General features: G+C 37.6%; 1 protein-coding gene across 2 annotated transcripts in view; it reads left to right on the plus strand.

Annotated features, from left to right (window-relative positions):
- Positions 1 to 13,606, plus strand: part of pkd1b (polycystic kidney disease 1b) — a 29,293-nt gene extending 15,687 nt beyond the window's left edge. Inside the window, exons 21-42 of one of the 2 annotated variants that reach the window (XM_056255507.1) lie at positions 104 to 356; positions 1,736 to 1,931; positions 2,026 to 2,193; positions 2,270 to 2,413; positions 2,478 to 2,688; positions 2,934 to 3,057; positions 3,648 to 3,800; positions 3,923 to 3,987; positions 4,084 to 4,235; positions 4,586 to 4,700; positions 4,779 to 4,945; positions 6,033 to 6,235; positions 6,360 to 6,557; positions 6,697 to 6,851; positions 8,382 to 8,494; positions 8,615 to 8,753; positions 8,883 to 9,005; positions 9,186 to 9,357; positions 9,457 to 9,744; positions 11,286 to 11,420; positions 11,515 to 11,829; positions 12,503 to 13,606. In XM_056255507.1, the coding sequence (XP_056111482.1) occupies positions 104 to 356; positions 1,736 to 1,931; positions 2,026 to 2,193; positions 2,270 to 2,413; positions 2,478 to 2,688; positions 2,934 to 3,057; positions 3,648 to 3,800; positions 3,923 to 3,987; positions 4,084 to 4,235; positions 4,586 to 4,700; positions 4,779 to 4,945; positions 6,033 to 6,235; positions 6,360 to 6,557; positions 6,697 to 6,851; positions 8,382 to 8,494; positions 8,615 to 8,753; positions 8,883 to 9,005; positions 9,186 to 9,357; positions 9,457 to 9,744; positions 11,286 to 11,420; positions 11,515 to 11,829; positions 12,503 to 13,243 (4,330 nt within the window). In that variant the 3' untranslated portion in view covers positions 13,244 to 13,606. The remainder of the gene's footprint in view (positions 1 to 103; positions 357 to 1,735; positions 1,932 to 2,025; positions 2,194 to 2,269; positions 2,414 to 2,477; positions 2,689 to 2,933; positions 3,058 to 3,647; positions 3,801 to 3,922; positions 3,988 to 4,083; positions 4,236 to 4,585; positions 4,701 to 4,778; positions 4,946 to 6,032; positions 6,236 to 6,359; positions 6,558 to 6,696; positions 6,852 to 8,381; positions 8,495 to 8,614; positions 8,754 to 8,882; positions 9,006 to 9,185; positions 9,358 to 9,456; positions 9,745 to 11,285; positions 11,421 to 11,514; positions 11,830 to 12,502) is intronic. The other variant, XM_056255506.1, reaches the window with a different exon arrangement.
- The last annotated feature ends 1,699 nt before the right edge of the window (positions 13,607 to 15,305 follow it).

Here is a 15,305-nt window from a genome sequence, read left to right on the forward strand (position 1 = left end):
GTTATTCCTGTTCCTTAAGTTGTTGTTTTTTTTTCATTGAAAAAAGGGAATAGGATTGTTGTGTTAGTGCGAACGAAAGTAAATGTGTCTGTAAATTTTACAGCTTGAATGGCTCTGCCAAAGACCTGTTTGTGAGGCTGAACAGTAGCACCAGCAGTGTGGACGTGTCTGTCTCAGTGTGTGTGTTCAGCATGCTGTGCCGGTTCTTCAGTGTTGATGAGAAGCGCTGGAGCAGTGATGGCTTGAGTCCTCTGAACAGCAGCAGCCCACACACTGCCCACTGCCTCACCCATCACCTCACGATGTTTGGAGCCAGCCTCTTCATCCATCCCGAGGCACTTCTACTGCTCCCACCTGTATGCCATTTCTACTTAAAGATATAACATCATTTCACCATTAAGCGTGGGGTCAGTAAGATTTTAAAAAACAAAAAACATTCTACTGACTATAAGTAACTTTGCAACTACATGTCAACTTATTCTAACCCTAACCCTAACCCTACCAATACCAATACTCTACTAACACTCTAATGAGAGTAAGTAGACATGTAGGTGCAACGTTACTTGTAGTCAACAGAATGTGTTAAAGGGACTATCAAAATAAAGTGAAACGACTTTTACATTATTACAAAAAGTTTCTATTTCAATAAATGCTGTTCTTTTTTTTACTTTCTATTTAATCAAAGATTCTGGAAAACATTAATGTATCACGGTTTCCAACTGTTTTCAACATTGATAATAATAAGAAATGTTTCAAATCATATTTTTTTTATCATATTATTTGATTGTCTTTGATCAAATAAATGCAGACTACTTTCAAAAACATTAGAAAATCTTACAGACTCCAAACTTTTTAACCGCAGTCCATATTATATAGCTATTTTAAATATTTTTTTTACTGAAATTACTGTAATTGTCAGTGGGTGTCAGTGTTAGCAATTATAGAAGTGTGTGCAGAAAAATAGCCTTAAAGGGATAGTTCACCCCAAAAATGAAAATTCTGTCAGTAATTACTCACCCTCATGTTGTTCCAACCCCGTAGGACTTTCGTTCATCTTCGGAACACAAATTAAGATATTTTTTATTAAATCTGAGAGCTGGATCACTCCTCCATAGGCTTCTTAAGGGATCGAAACTGGCCGGCCCAAAAGTTATGAAAGACATCGTTAAAATAGTCCGAGTGACTACAGTGGCTCAACCTTAAGTTTATCAAGCAACGAGAATTCTTTTTGTGCGCAAAAAACAAACAAAAATAACGACTTTATTCAACTAATCATTTCCTACTCTGATATTGCGCAAAGCTTCTAGGTTACGCGTCACACGTAGGCTCACTATTGGCCGACGCTGGTCATGTGTGTGATGCGTGACGTACAACCTAGAAGCTTTGCGTAGTTTCACTATGTGAAATATCATAGCCCACAGAGAAGGAAATGATTAGTTGAATAAAGTCGTTATTTTTGTTTGTTTTTTGTGAATTTTCATTTTTGGGTGAACTAACCCTTTAAGCAAAACACTAAAAAGTCCACATTTTACAGTATATTCAAATAGAAAAAAAAGTTATTTTCAAATTGTAACAATGTTTCACAATTTAGTTTTTACTGTATTTTTTCATCAAATAAATGCAGCCTTTCAAAAACATTAAATAGTCTTACCGACCCCAAACTTTTAAACAGTTATTAATTTATGTAAAAACTGTAACATATCACATCAGTGATGAACATTATTGGTGTCACCAGTCAGAGGAGCCGGTGAGAAACGTTGTGGCGGGAATAGTTTGTGGAGTCTTGCTGTTAGTTCATCTGCTGGTTGGTCTTATCGCTCACAAACTGGATCACCTGGAAAGTCTGCGTCTGTGTTGGGTTCCTCTGTGTGGTCAGAAAGGTCGCTACGAGTACCGGGTTCTTGTCAAAACAGGCTGGAAAAGAGGGTCTGGTCAGTAGAACCTTTAATTTACTTGTCTTTAATTGACCTCATAAAAGTCATCAAACAAGATCTTACTAAGTTATGAAATATCTGAATTCATCAGGTACCACTGCACATGTTGGCATTAGCCTGTATGGTCTGAGTAAAAGTGGCTCACGTCACCTTCAAAGTGAAGGAGCTTTCCAAAGGAACAGCCTGGATGACTTCCAAATTGAAACGGATGCCAATCTCGGAGAGATCTGGAAAATACGCATCTGGCATGACAACACAGGTCAGTGGTTGTGAACAGCTTCTTTCTTTCTTTCTTTCTTCTTAAAATACTTACAAACAACTGCTGTGTTTTCCAGGTCTAGACCCATCCTGGTACTTACAACATGTGATAGTCTGGGACATACAGACAGACAACATGTTCTTCTTCCTGGTAGAAGACTGGCTATCTGTGGAGAATGAGAAGAACTCTGGAAGGGTGGAGAAAGTTATTTTAGCATCTTGTAAGTATACACATGCAGCACAGCATATTTCATATTTGCATTTCATAACCTTTGATCTTTTTAGGTCCTCAGGAGCTGCAGGAGTTTAAGAGGATCCTATATTCCCAATTACTTTTTGGCCTTCGAGAGCACCATCTGTGGATTTCATTATGGGAACGGCCGGCCCACAGCCGCTTTAGCCGAGCCCAGAGGGTCACCTGCTGCGCCCTCCTATTACATCTCTATCTGGCAGCTGGGGCAGTGTGGTATGGGGCAGTGGGCAGAAAGGGCAGCAGGTAATAGACTTGACCTTCAAAGGGCATGGATAACAGATTGAGCTCGTATAACCTACATTGTAGGTGTAGGTATCACATCTTGTAAAACAAAGCAATTTCTGTTTTTCTCTAAGCTACAGTCTTTGTTATTGATTAATGTCAAAGGAGAATAATATTCATCACTAAACTCAGACAAATGAATACATTTTCTCTCATTCCGCTCAAAACAAATGGGTTATTCGCATTTGTTACTGTTACGACTGCAGCGCTCCAGTTTCTACCCAGATGGTGATGAATGGAGAGACCATTCTGGTTGGAATGACAGTTGCAGCTTTGACCTTCCCCCTCCAAACCATTCTCAGATTTCTGTTCCAAAAAACCCAGAGCAAGGTATATATGCCAGTCTACATAGCTTGTGAAATCATACTGTTCTGACTTTTAATCTACACTACCATGCAAAAGATTTTTGAAATAAGTGCTCATCAAGGACTTGAGTCCAAGGACAAGTGCATTTATGTGTTCAAAGATGTAGTAAAAACAGTAATATTGTGAAATAGAAAACAGTTTTTAAACTGTTAATAAACTGTAATATTATTTGAATATATATAAAATAAAAAATAAAAAAATTATTCCTGTGATGGCAAAGCTGAATTTTCAGCATCGTTACTCCAGTCTTCAGTGTCACATGATCCTTCAGAAATCATTCTAATATGCTGATTTGGTGCTCAAGAAACATTTATTATCATTATCGCAGTTAAAAGCTGTTGTGCTGCTGGAAACCATGATACGTCATTTTTTTTCATATATGAATAGAAATCTTTTTTAGCATTATTACTGTTTTTTTTTTCTATCAGTTTTTATCAATTCAATGCATCCTTGCAGAATGAAAGTATTAATTTCTTTAAAAAAAGAAATGTCTTACTGACTTCAAACTTTTGAACTGTATACATTTGTGATAATTCTCACTCATTGTGTTGTAGGTGACATTGGATGTATCTCTGCCTCCCTCTCCTGCGTGTCATACCGTGGAGATGGATGTTTTCCTCAGTCACCCAGGTCTCTCCTGCTCATCTTTTCTGTCATTGCCAACAAGCCCTGACTCTTCCATATACGACGGACCGTCTCCTTTCACTGTGAGAGAAAGTCAATCCCCATGATTAAAAGATATCATAGAGTCATCAAGCAAATTTCCTAAATGAATTCATTTGCAGCATATTCTCTTTGTATCTCCTTGTTTTTTTTTCCCCCCTTTAAGAACTCACTGCAGAACAAGAAACTAGATTCAGAGTTTTGGAATACTCCCGATCCTGGGAATGACCGGTACCAAGTCTATTCTACATGAATTCTATACATGCAGTATTACATGCCTTTAAAAAGTTAACATAAACATACAGTGTTATTTTAAACATTTCACAGAGTGGATCAATGGACATCATGTGACAGTATCTTTGGCCTGCCTGAACTGACAGGAACTACTCACCCTTTTAAGAGAAAAAAAGCCTTTCTACATCTACATTTGTCGACTCCAACATCTGACCACAACATTTTAGAACCAACCAAGTCTTCAGGTTGGAAGAAACAACATCACTCTCTTGAAAATGGCGCACAAAAAACATCTTTCATCATTTATTCAGACCTTATGTTGTTCTAAAAACCCGTATGGCTTTCTTTCTTTTGTGGAACACAAAAGCAGCTTTTTTCCATATGAGGTCTGTTTTTTCCAAGGTCTGTCAAACAAAAGGCCAAAAAAAGAAGAAGAAAAAAGCCATACATACAACTTGTGCACAAGTCTTCAAGAAAGAAACACATAGATTTGAAACAACATGAGAATGAGTAAATGATAATTTGAAACAACATGAGAATGAGTAAATCATCACATAAGTGTGTAATTCAAAGGTGATCTATTCCTTTATTTTAGAGGAAGATCTTATGACTATATCTGCAGACCTGGATCCCACAAACACGCTTTCCTCAGGGCCAGAAGCATCTGACAGTGGTCATTTGACACCCAACGAGACCACCCTGTCTGACATGTGAGTTTTGCACTGATTGTTTCACACACCAGGATACATGGTCACATACACATGTATTTCTGTCTTTTTGTCTTCCAGCCCGGACAGCTTGTGTAGTGAGTGGTCTGATCTGAATATGGATACACCCACACATGAACCTGTCTTTCACAAGTCCTCCTCCTCACTCTCAGTGCTCAGTGAGGCCAGCACATTTCTCCCCAGCCTCCCACCCGACTCTATAAGCACCGTCTCCAACACACGCATTGGTGAGCCCACACCATACACAGTTATGTTTTTTTTTTAACATCAAAAAAGTCTTGTATGCTCACCAAGGCTCCATTTATTTGATTATTCTCAAAAATACAGTCAAAACAGTAATATTGTAAAATGTTATTACAATTTAAAATAACTGTTTTCTATTTTAATACATTTTAACATGTAATTTATTCATGTAATTGCAAAGCTGCATTTTCAGCATCATTACTCCAGTCTTCAGTGTCACAGGATCTTCAGAAATCATTCTAATGTGCTGATTTGATGCTCAAGTACATGAAAACAAAACAGTAACAACAAAAAATTGGTTTAGAAACCATTTAAAAACTGCAAAAGTAATTACAAAGAAATGGCAAGTAGCATAATGAATTTAACATTTTCAAGTAGAGAAACTGAATTGGTATTTTTTCTTGTAAAACATACTCCAGTAAATATTTTTTTGAAAAATATTTTCTTACATTTCTTATCACAGTTGAAAACTGTTTAATATACTGCTTATTTTTTGTGTGGAAAGCGTGAATCATTTCCCCCCAGGATTCCTTTATAATATATAATAGAAAGAATAGAATAGAATTTATAAAAAAATGTTGTAACATTATAAATGTATTTACTGTCACTTTTGATCCAATTTAAATGCATCCTTGCTTAATTTATACATCAAATAGACACAAAAAAATGTTAAGCCTCTATTCAAGATTTACGCATTTCAATTAATAGTACATTTCCATCCAATTGAATTGAATAATCCTTACATGAATTAAGAATTTTAAAAGAGTAAATAAGAATAAAGCTTAAAATATTTTGTATAAATGTTCAACTTAAATTTAAATATATTTTTGTTTTTTACATTTATGAATACGAATCACAAACTAAATGGTCCGTTCCCTTGTTTTATACAAAATGTTTGATTAAGCTTTTTACTCATTTAAAATTCTTAATTTATAATATGAATGATACAGTATGTAGGGAATATTCAATTCAATTAGACGGAATTTTACTATTAATTGAAATGTGTAAATCTTGAAAAAAAGGCTTAGTACATTGATTTGTCTGTGTGTGAACCTATGGGCTGTTCTACAGGTGTTGTTCGTGGTGTACCTGGCTTGAATCTTCCATCATGGGTTGTGCGTGTGCTTCACCTGCTGGTGGCTGTTCTGCTGGGAACATGCCTGGCTCTGGCGGGACTGTATGGGAGCATGTTTTCCAGCACTGTGGTTCTCATGTGGCTGGTTTCTGCCCTGTCAGCTTTCCTCACTTCTGCCTTGCTGTTGGAACCATTTGCCGTCAGCTATAAATCTAATTTGCACAGTGAAAAACTGAAAGATGTGCATTTCTATCAAAATATTACATTTTTTTTTAAATCAAAACATCCTTACTTAGTTCATGACGTCAGGTGTTTTTCTGCAGATATGTATTCAGGCACTATATCTGGCTGCTGTGGTGAGACCAGTAGACCCAGAGGTGGAGGAGCGTTTGGCTCAGGAGACAGAAGTCAGAAGGACAGAAGAGCATCTGGAGGATAAGGTTCATCCTCCCTGTGGATACGGCTTGCTGCAGGCTAAAGAGGAAGCATGGAAGCTGAGAAAGCTTAGAGCCTTAATGAGGGTGAGCTCAGACCGATAGATCCACTCAGCACTCATTTAGTCCTCTGAGACCTATAACAGCTGGATTTCTCCTGCATTCTGACCCTAATGCATATTAATATTTATTGGTCTGTTGTTTTATGTTTTATACTGATAATCAGAGCTGCTTAGTCTATAAGTTCTTCCTGTTGGTGGTTCTGATGGTGAACTACCAGGAACATGTGCAGGAGGCTAACAACAGACTGCTTCAATCAGCTATAAAACACACGCTGATTTCAGCTTCACCCGGGCAGCCGAGTCTCACTGCATTATCAGGGTGAGCCAGACTATATACATATATAGGATTACTGGTGAATATATATATATATATATATATATATATATATATATATATATATATTCACCAGTAATCCTCATGTCCAGCTGAAACTGTCCTGTTTTCTTTTTAGAGTGCCAGAGACCCCAGTGATTTGTATATATAGATTTGTTATGGTTGTAGGGAAGAGGAGAGGCTTGGGTCTAATTGAAAGCAGTATTCATTCCACAAACACACAATCAAAGATAATCCAAATGGGGGAAGCAGATGCAAATAATCCACAGAAAGATAAGAATCCAACAGGGGAACAGGAAACACAACAGCTTTATATCCTGGCCTTACCATAGGATATAAAAGATTGTACATATACTGTATTTTTTAAAGTCTTTTCAAATTGAAGTTAAAGTCTTTTTTTTAAATCGACCCAACTCTGTAAACAAATAACATGGTTGCAGTTTAATTGATTCCTTAATAATTTGTATGTGCTATTTTTGTGGCCCTGTTTTGTGTGTGTGTGTGTGTGTGTGTGTGTGTGTGTGTGTGTGTGTGTGTGTGTGTGTGTGTGTGTGTGTGTGTGTGTGTGTGTGTGTGTGTGTTTTATTGTAGGCCTATGTAGGAACGGTTTGTGTTATCTTATCATTTATGTTAGTGATGACCTGCCAGGGGACAACGGATGAAAATTAGCCTTTGGCTTAATCCGATACAATGCATGAAATGGAAACATTTATGCAGAAAATTGTATATGGTCCCTTTTCAAATAAATAAATAAATAAATAAACTAAACTTAATTAAAGACAACTGAAAACAGGGACTCACTATGAAAACAAACAAGGGAAACTAAGGCTGCATCTGAAAACTTAGGCAGCGGACTTGTTGCTTCACTGCCTTATAGGCAATGACTCTGCAGACAGGAAAGTTTGCACAAAGGCACCTCACCAAACTGATTTCGAACAGACTTCTGAGGCAGCGTTACTGTTTAATGATCTACAGTAAAATAGAGCAAGCTTTGGTGAGAACTAAACAAATATTTAATTACTACAGTAGTAATTTCTTGCTAGAAATTACATCAGAAGTGGAAAACGCTGGTAAAAAAATATACATTTACACACAAATTGTCCAGCAACTGCAACTTCCAGATGCCATGTTTATTTTTCTAGCTGAACTGTCACAGAATGGAAAGCACAGGATTGTGGTATATCAAAGGCAGCGAAGGATACATCTATGCTACCTTCAAAAATTGATCAGATGTAGCTAACATTGGATTCGGACGTGCCTTGATGCCTTCCTACCTTGAATTGCGCAGCATTTTTACGTTTTCGGATGCAGCCTAAGGAAACCAAGGAGGAAAGGAACAAAGACAAGAAATAAAAACCAGAAACAGCAAGACAACAATATCAAAATAAAAGTCATTGAACACACACAAAAAAAGAATACCGGTATATATTATACACAGTGTGTGTGTGTATCTGTGTTGTAGTTTGTCATGAATCAGTGAAAGTAATTTAATTTCAAGATATATTACTTTTTCAGATGGATGAATGCAGAACAGTGGATAGATGATAGATTGATTTCACACCTACATGAAAACCCTTCTCTTTCTCTAACTGGCCCCGCAAGACTGCAGAAAATTCATTTTCAAGACGGTAAAGACTACTTACTACTTATATATATGTATGGATCCTTTTGAGAGTTTGTAAAAAATAAATAGATAAATAAATAAAAAACTAACTTTTGTAGATTTTTTTTTTTTTTTTTTTACAAAGTCTGCAGTCAAAACATCAGAGATCAGTTCCATTCTGGTCGACTTCCTTTGATTCTGAAAGCTCATGTTTCATCACATACAAACCCTGGACACCAGAGCTCCTCGGCACACAGCAACAACACTCCAGCACTTTCAACGGGGTGAGAGATAATACAACACAAAGAGAAAGACTATCAGTGTGTAAATAAGCCTGAACAGCTGTATGGGAGAATATAATAACATTATCATGCATTTGATTCCCGTAAATGATCACAATCTCCTCTTTCAAGGCCAAGGACTAAGAGTGCATCATGTGCATTCAGTCAGACAGAGGAAGTAATGCTTGGGAACAACAGTGAATCCACACATCAGATCCTGTCGGACCTACAGACAGCAAACTGGATGACAACACGGTATGATGTCACTATAGCATAAAATATATTTATTATCTCTACATGTCCAGTCGTGCACTAAGGATTTTTCTGCACACATACTGTAAGTATGGAATTTTTATGCTAATATTAGAATCAGACACTCATCATGCTCATCAGCTCAATGTTTTTTGAGGAACTGTCTTATGTTTTCTGTGACAGGACACAGGCAGTATTGATCGAGTTCACTCAGTATCATAAACAGACGGGCATCTTGGCACCAGTTTCTGTTCTCCTGGATCAAACACACACAGGCAGAATCCTGGCTTTCATCTCTATCCAGCCTTTTCACATCTCTCCATTATCTGGTCCAGACTTACACGTCACATTGACGGTACTGGCTCTCCTACAGTACTTATTTACAATAGAAACAAATCTCGCAGTTTGAACAGAATCAAAATGAGTTAAAAAGGATTTGTGGTCTTCTCTCTAGATTGTGCTTTTGCTGTTCGCCCTGTGCTTTGTGAGTGCTGAAGTATGGGCCTTGATCATGAAGCCAAGTCAATACCTGAGGCAAGCCTGGTGCTGGTTTCAGCCATTGTTAGCTCTTCTGACACTAGCAGCAGCTGTTCTTCGTTTGTGTTTCCTCTACACGACTGAAGCCTGTGTCTCCAGACATCGCTCCCGGCCCACATCCTTTGCTGACTTTCACAGTGCTGCCATACTGGCCAGGAGATCCAATCAGCTCTCAGCAATCTTATTAACCATCCTGGTTCTAAAGGTATGGTCCTAAAACAAAAGGAATGATTTGCCAACATTTTTTCTGGAACTAGATTTGCATTTCCTGAAAGCAATATCAATACATGCTGCAAAACGGCAGTAAAATCTATTCACTGAATGCATATTATTAATTTATCCATGCATGTTTTTTTCTATATTCAAAATGTCCTAACGGGATCTTCTGGTGGAACGACAGACATTTACAATTGAGTTTTTATATTCAACCTCAAGCTCACGTTCAGATATATATATGCCTCCATCCAATCAACAACCAATGCATGGAACTAAGGGTTACTTACACTTTATTTCCTTAACTAGTAATGAAGTTTGCAACTACATGTCACCTAGCTTTCATTAATTTGCTGCTACATGTCAACTTACTCTCATTAGAGTATTAGTAGACTTAGGGTAAGGATTAGTAGAATAAGTTGGCATGTACTTTCAAAGTTACTTATAGTCAGTAGAATTTCTGTTGAGGAACCATCAAAATAAAGTGTTATCAAAAATTCTACTATATATTATTCTAGCAGTTAACTACTCTGACTGGTAGTTGACGTAGTTGCAAAGTTATTTATAGTTAGCAGAATGTCTAAAGTGGACTATCGAAATAAACCAAGTCTTTGCCCTACTTTTTTCCATAATACATTTTACTCAGATAATTGTCACAATACGGAAGTATACAGTCTGTCAATGGGAGATTTTCAAACTTTAATCTTGAATATCTTATAACATTTATAAATACAAATATATTTTAGCACACCTACTACGACCTAAGAAATGACGTACAAAGCATGAGTTTGAATGGCGTCTGTAATTTTCGAGTTTAATTAATTGCAGTAATGGGATACTTTGGGTCTTAAAGTGCCTTATATTGTTCAAGCTTTATAATCAGTTTCTCTTGGTCAGTCAAGGTGTAGAACAGGTATTGAGAGGTGTGTTTTTATGGCCAGCAGCCATATCACCCTGTAGCTCAAGACTGGTTGCCCACTGAAGCTAAGCAGGGCTGAGCCTGGTCAGTACCTGGATGGGAGACCTTCTGAGAAAACCAGGTTGCTGCTGGAAGAGGTGTTAGTGAGGCCAGCAGGGGGCGCTCACCCTGTGGTCTGTGTGGGTCCTCCTAACGCCCCAGTGTAGTGATGGGGACGCTATACTGTCAAAGAGCACCGTCCTTCGGATGAGACGTTAAACCGAGGCCCTGACTCTCTGTGGGCACAAAAAATCCCAGGATGTCCTTCGAAAAAGAGTAGGGGTGTAACCCCGGCATCCTGGCCAAATTTGCCCAGTGGCCTCTGTCCATCATGGCCTCCTAATCATCCCCATATATATATATACCAATTGGCTTCGTCACTATGTCTCCTCTTCACCAGTAAGCTGGTGTTTGGTGGGTGTTCTGGCGCAATATGGCTGCCGTCGCATCATCTAGGACCGGTGGATACTGCACATTGGTGGTGGTTGAGGAGATCCCCCCTTCTGTGTAAAGCGCTTTGAGTGCCGAGAAAAGCGCTATATAAATGTAATGAATTATTATTATTATTTTTACAGATGGTGGGGATCCTGCGGTTTGTTAGGCGATGGATGGTGATAGGACGAGTTATTCGACAGGTATTCCCTCAGATTTGTGGCGTGGTGTTTCTGCTGCTCCTCCTGTTGCTTCTGTTCTCTCACACAGGCATCATGGTACAATGTTTTTTTTTTCATTTGACTTTCCATTGTATTTTTGCTCTAAATCATTTTTGCACCTGAAAACGAAGCCCACATCGGTCTCTTTCAGCTCTTCTCGGGTACAGTGGAGGGCTTTAGGACCTTAGGGCAGGCGAGTTCCTCTCTGCTCTGTTTGTTAAAGGGGCACATGGGGTTACGTCGACTTTGTGAGCATCATCCGGTGGTGGGACCCCTCTACTGCCTGTCTGCCGTAGGCATTGGATTCTGGGTACTGGGACGCCTATGTGCAGCTGTATTGATTCGAACCTACCGAATGGTACAGACAGACATTTACCGACCATCCATGGAGCCGCAGGACTATGAGATGGTACAGTTTCTCATTAAACGACTCAAGCTCTGGATGGGGCTCAGCAAGACCAAAGAGGTACAAATACCATGCACGAACTATTATAAAAATGATTGAATCATTCATCAACTTTAAAAAGTATAAAAATGTTCACGTTGACTTAAAATAGAATAGAAATCAGTATAAATAGAAAACAGTTATTTTAAACTGTAATAATATTTTACATTATTAATGTTTGTATTTTTGCTCAAATAAATGCAGCCTTGCTAAGCAGAAGATACTTATGGAAGCTTGTTTTCGCCACAGAATAAAAATAAAAAAGGTAATGGTGACTTTTTATCTCACAATTCTGACTTTTTTCCCTCAGAATTGCATGATATAAAGTTGCAATTGCGAGTTATAAAGTCAGAAACGCATGATACAAAGTTGTGTGTTAAAAAGTCAGAATTGCGAGATATAAACTCGCAATTCTGAGGGAAAAAAGTCAGTCTTTTTTTCCTTAGAATTGGAGTTTATATCTCACAATTCTGAGAAAAGATGTCAGAATTGCGAGATATAAACTAGCAATTGCGAGGAAAAAAGTCACAATTGCGACTTTATATCATGCAATTCTGACTTTATATCTCGCCATTCTGAGAAATAAAGTCAGTTAAAATTTTTATTCAATGGTGGAAACAAGCTTCCATAGATACTTATAACATAACATAACATAAACTTCCATTTTTAAAATTCCATTTTATTTCCTTTGTAGTTTAGACACAAAGTCAAATTTGAGGGAATGGTTCCTCCACCCTCCAGATCCTCCCAGGGCTCTGAAGCCTCCAATTGCTCCGTCCCGCTCAGTCCCATCGGGCCCCGCCAGGCATCCTCTGCCTCCTCTTTGGCCTCCGATTCATCTATCATTTCAGACAGTTTTGACTTTCACCATTATGTGGACCGCCTGGTGCCATGTGTTGACAGCCTTCTGGCAGGTTTCGACCGCGTCAACCAGCTGACCGAAGAAGAGTATAACTTTGAGCTCCAACTTCAGCAGATCCAGAGCAGAATCTCCCAGAGAAGAAAGCAGGCTCAGCAGGTGACCTTTGGGGGACGTGATCCAAAACCTAAGCCGCCAGCACTCCCTCGAAATCAATCTACCTCTGTTTTGGAATGTGACCCCACTCCAGGTTCTGTCCGAGGTGTCATTAATACCCTTCCACGACACCGTGCAACACACTCAGAGTCCTCCCTGATGGGGTCTGCTGCTCAGTCAGGTAACAGAATACTTTCTTCACTGGATGGAGGGATGAACAGTCCAAACCTTAGGAAATTGGGCGTCCCAAGACGCAGAGCCTGGAATTCAGTCACCTGCCATTCTGCTGACACCGCTCAGAGGTTGCCTGCATCTCACAGCACTGTGGCCTTGCCTGCGAGACCCCGGAGTGAAGACGGAGACCGAGAGCGGGTATGTGACGGTCTGCCGATTAAGAGACAGGCATGGCACACTGAATAAGTAGATCAATTGTCATGGCATTAATTTTGCTTTACTCTCTACTACTATTATTTACTTTCATTTGTATCTTTTGACACAGTGAATGCACAGTGTGTTAGTCACAATCGCTTTCGATTTTGTGAATTGTCTACCTCTTGACTAGTGCTTTTGCACTGCTATTCATATTAAAGTGTTTGTTTTCCTTTGGTTTCACCATGTTCAGTCTCTGTGGAACACATATCTTGTTGTATATTGAAGAATCGGTTTTATTTTTGTCAATCAAATGACACGGCCATCCTAAAACTGTGGCTTAAACAGGATAGTTGTTTCATTCAAAGAATTTAGTTGCAAGATGAATGCATTTTGTGCCATGTTTGAGAAAATAAAACATGATTTTACATGATTTGCTGAATATGTAAACTTTAATGAATCAAACCTAATTGTATCATTCTTTTTTTTATCTATTTTAATTTAACCTTCATTTTTTTTTTACAGAAATTCAGTCTAATAACACTGCAAAATATTATATTCTTAAACAGTTGCAATGCCTAAAAACCCTTAAAAGGAGATAAAGCTATCCCTTATGCACAGAAAATATATTTTCTTACATATGAACAATCTAACTAACTTTAACTATTAAATGATTTAACTTATATTGAAAATATACAGAATATTTTGTTTTAAAATATTACAATATACTGTAATGTACAATATATAAGGAATTTCTATTTTTCATACATTGAAAAATATGTGATGTGACAGTATGTACTTTTATATCCTAATGTATGTAATTTTGTATGCAATAATACACTTAATAATATAAAGATTTGATAAAATATGGTACTGTGTGTGTATAAATATATTTTGAATGTACTATATAAAGTATATTCACATTTATATGGGTTATGTATGTGCAATGTACATGATTATGAGGAAAATATTATATTTTGATATATATACAGTATATATATATATTCATTTACATTTTGTAAAATCTCCGTCACCCATGTTGCCATTATTTAAAAAAACATCCAATTGTCCAAAAAGAAAATTCAGTAAACACTTTTTATCTTATATAACATCACATATTTTCATATATGAAATATGTAACTATGCAAAACAAAAAGTGAAAAAAAGTTTATGAATATGGGTTCAGCTTTATATAAACCCATGCGTTAACTCATAAAAAATAAATGAATCAATTGAATGTTCTAGTAAAGCCATTGCATGTAAAAATGTAGTGCCGTTTTTATCATATATAGCCATACATGGTCCATGCATATACTGCAGTATATTGAAAAATATAAGCACTACTTTCGCATTTATGGAAATGTATTATATAATATATCACATTATATTTTCCAGTATTTTCTCGTATAATCTTTTATTGAAAGTAAGTTGAGAAATGGATGTAAGGTAATTTAGAAAGGGATAGTTTACGCAAAAATGTCAATCCCGTCATTCACTCACTTTCCTGTTCCAAACCTGAATGACTTTCCCTCTTTTTTTTCTATGAAAATGTATTTTGAAGAATTCTGAGAACCAAACAGTTTTGGTTACAATTGAACAACCCTAATGCAACCACTAGATGGCACTAACATCAAACTAATATTATGAGAAATGTAAACAGACTGAAATCAGGACTTGGAAAGCAAAGCCTAAGACCTAAGATCAGCAGCCAGTTGCAACAAACAGCTAAAGCCAAGAAAACCCTAGTGCTAATACCCGTACAATTATTACGAAAGGGTTTTCTCAGCTTAAGGGGTTTATGATGCTACTGTGTCCTCACATCAACTTTGAAGCAGAGGAACTTGCCGTGTGCCTTCATTGAAACCTGGCTACTCTTTTTGAATTCAAATACCCCACAGATTTCAGAAGCGTCACGGTCAAGCGTCTAGGAAACGTCTGTTTTAATGTTTCCTGATCATGCATGCAGCAGCTCAATAGTATCTGGTTTACTTGTAATATAAATCAGCCCTGATGACTGAGAGCTTCATGGCGAATGTGAACGCACATTAAATGCGTCTCTAGCGACCCAACGACAGACGCACTAAGCAGATTTAAGAAAGAGCATCAGGAAGAG

The sequence above is a fragment of the Rhinichthys klamathensis genome, unplaced genomic scaffold, assembly GCF_029890125.1.
Source record: "Rhinichthys klamathensis goyatoka isolate OS25496 unplaced genomic scaffold, OSU_Roscu_1.1 h1tg000121l_1, whole genome shotgun sequence".
NCBI classification, from domain to species: Eukaryota; Metazoa; Chordata; class Actinopteri; order Cypriniformes; family Leuciscidae; genus Rhinichthys; species Rhinichthys klamathensis.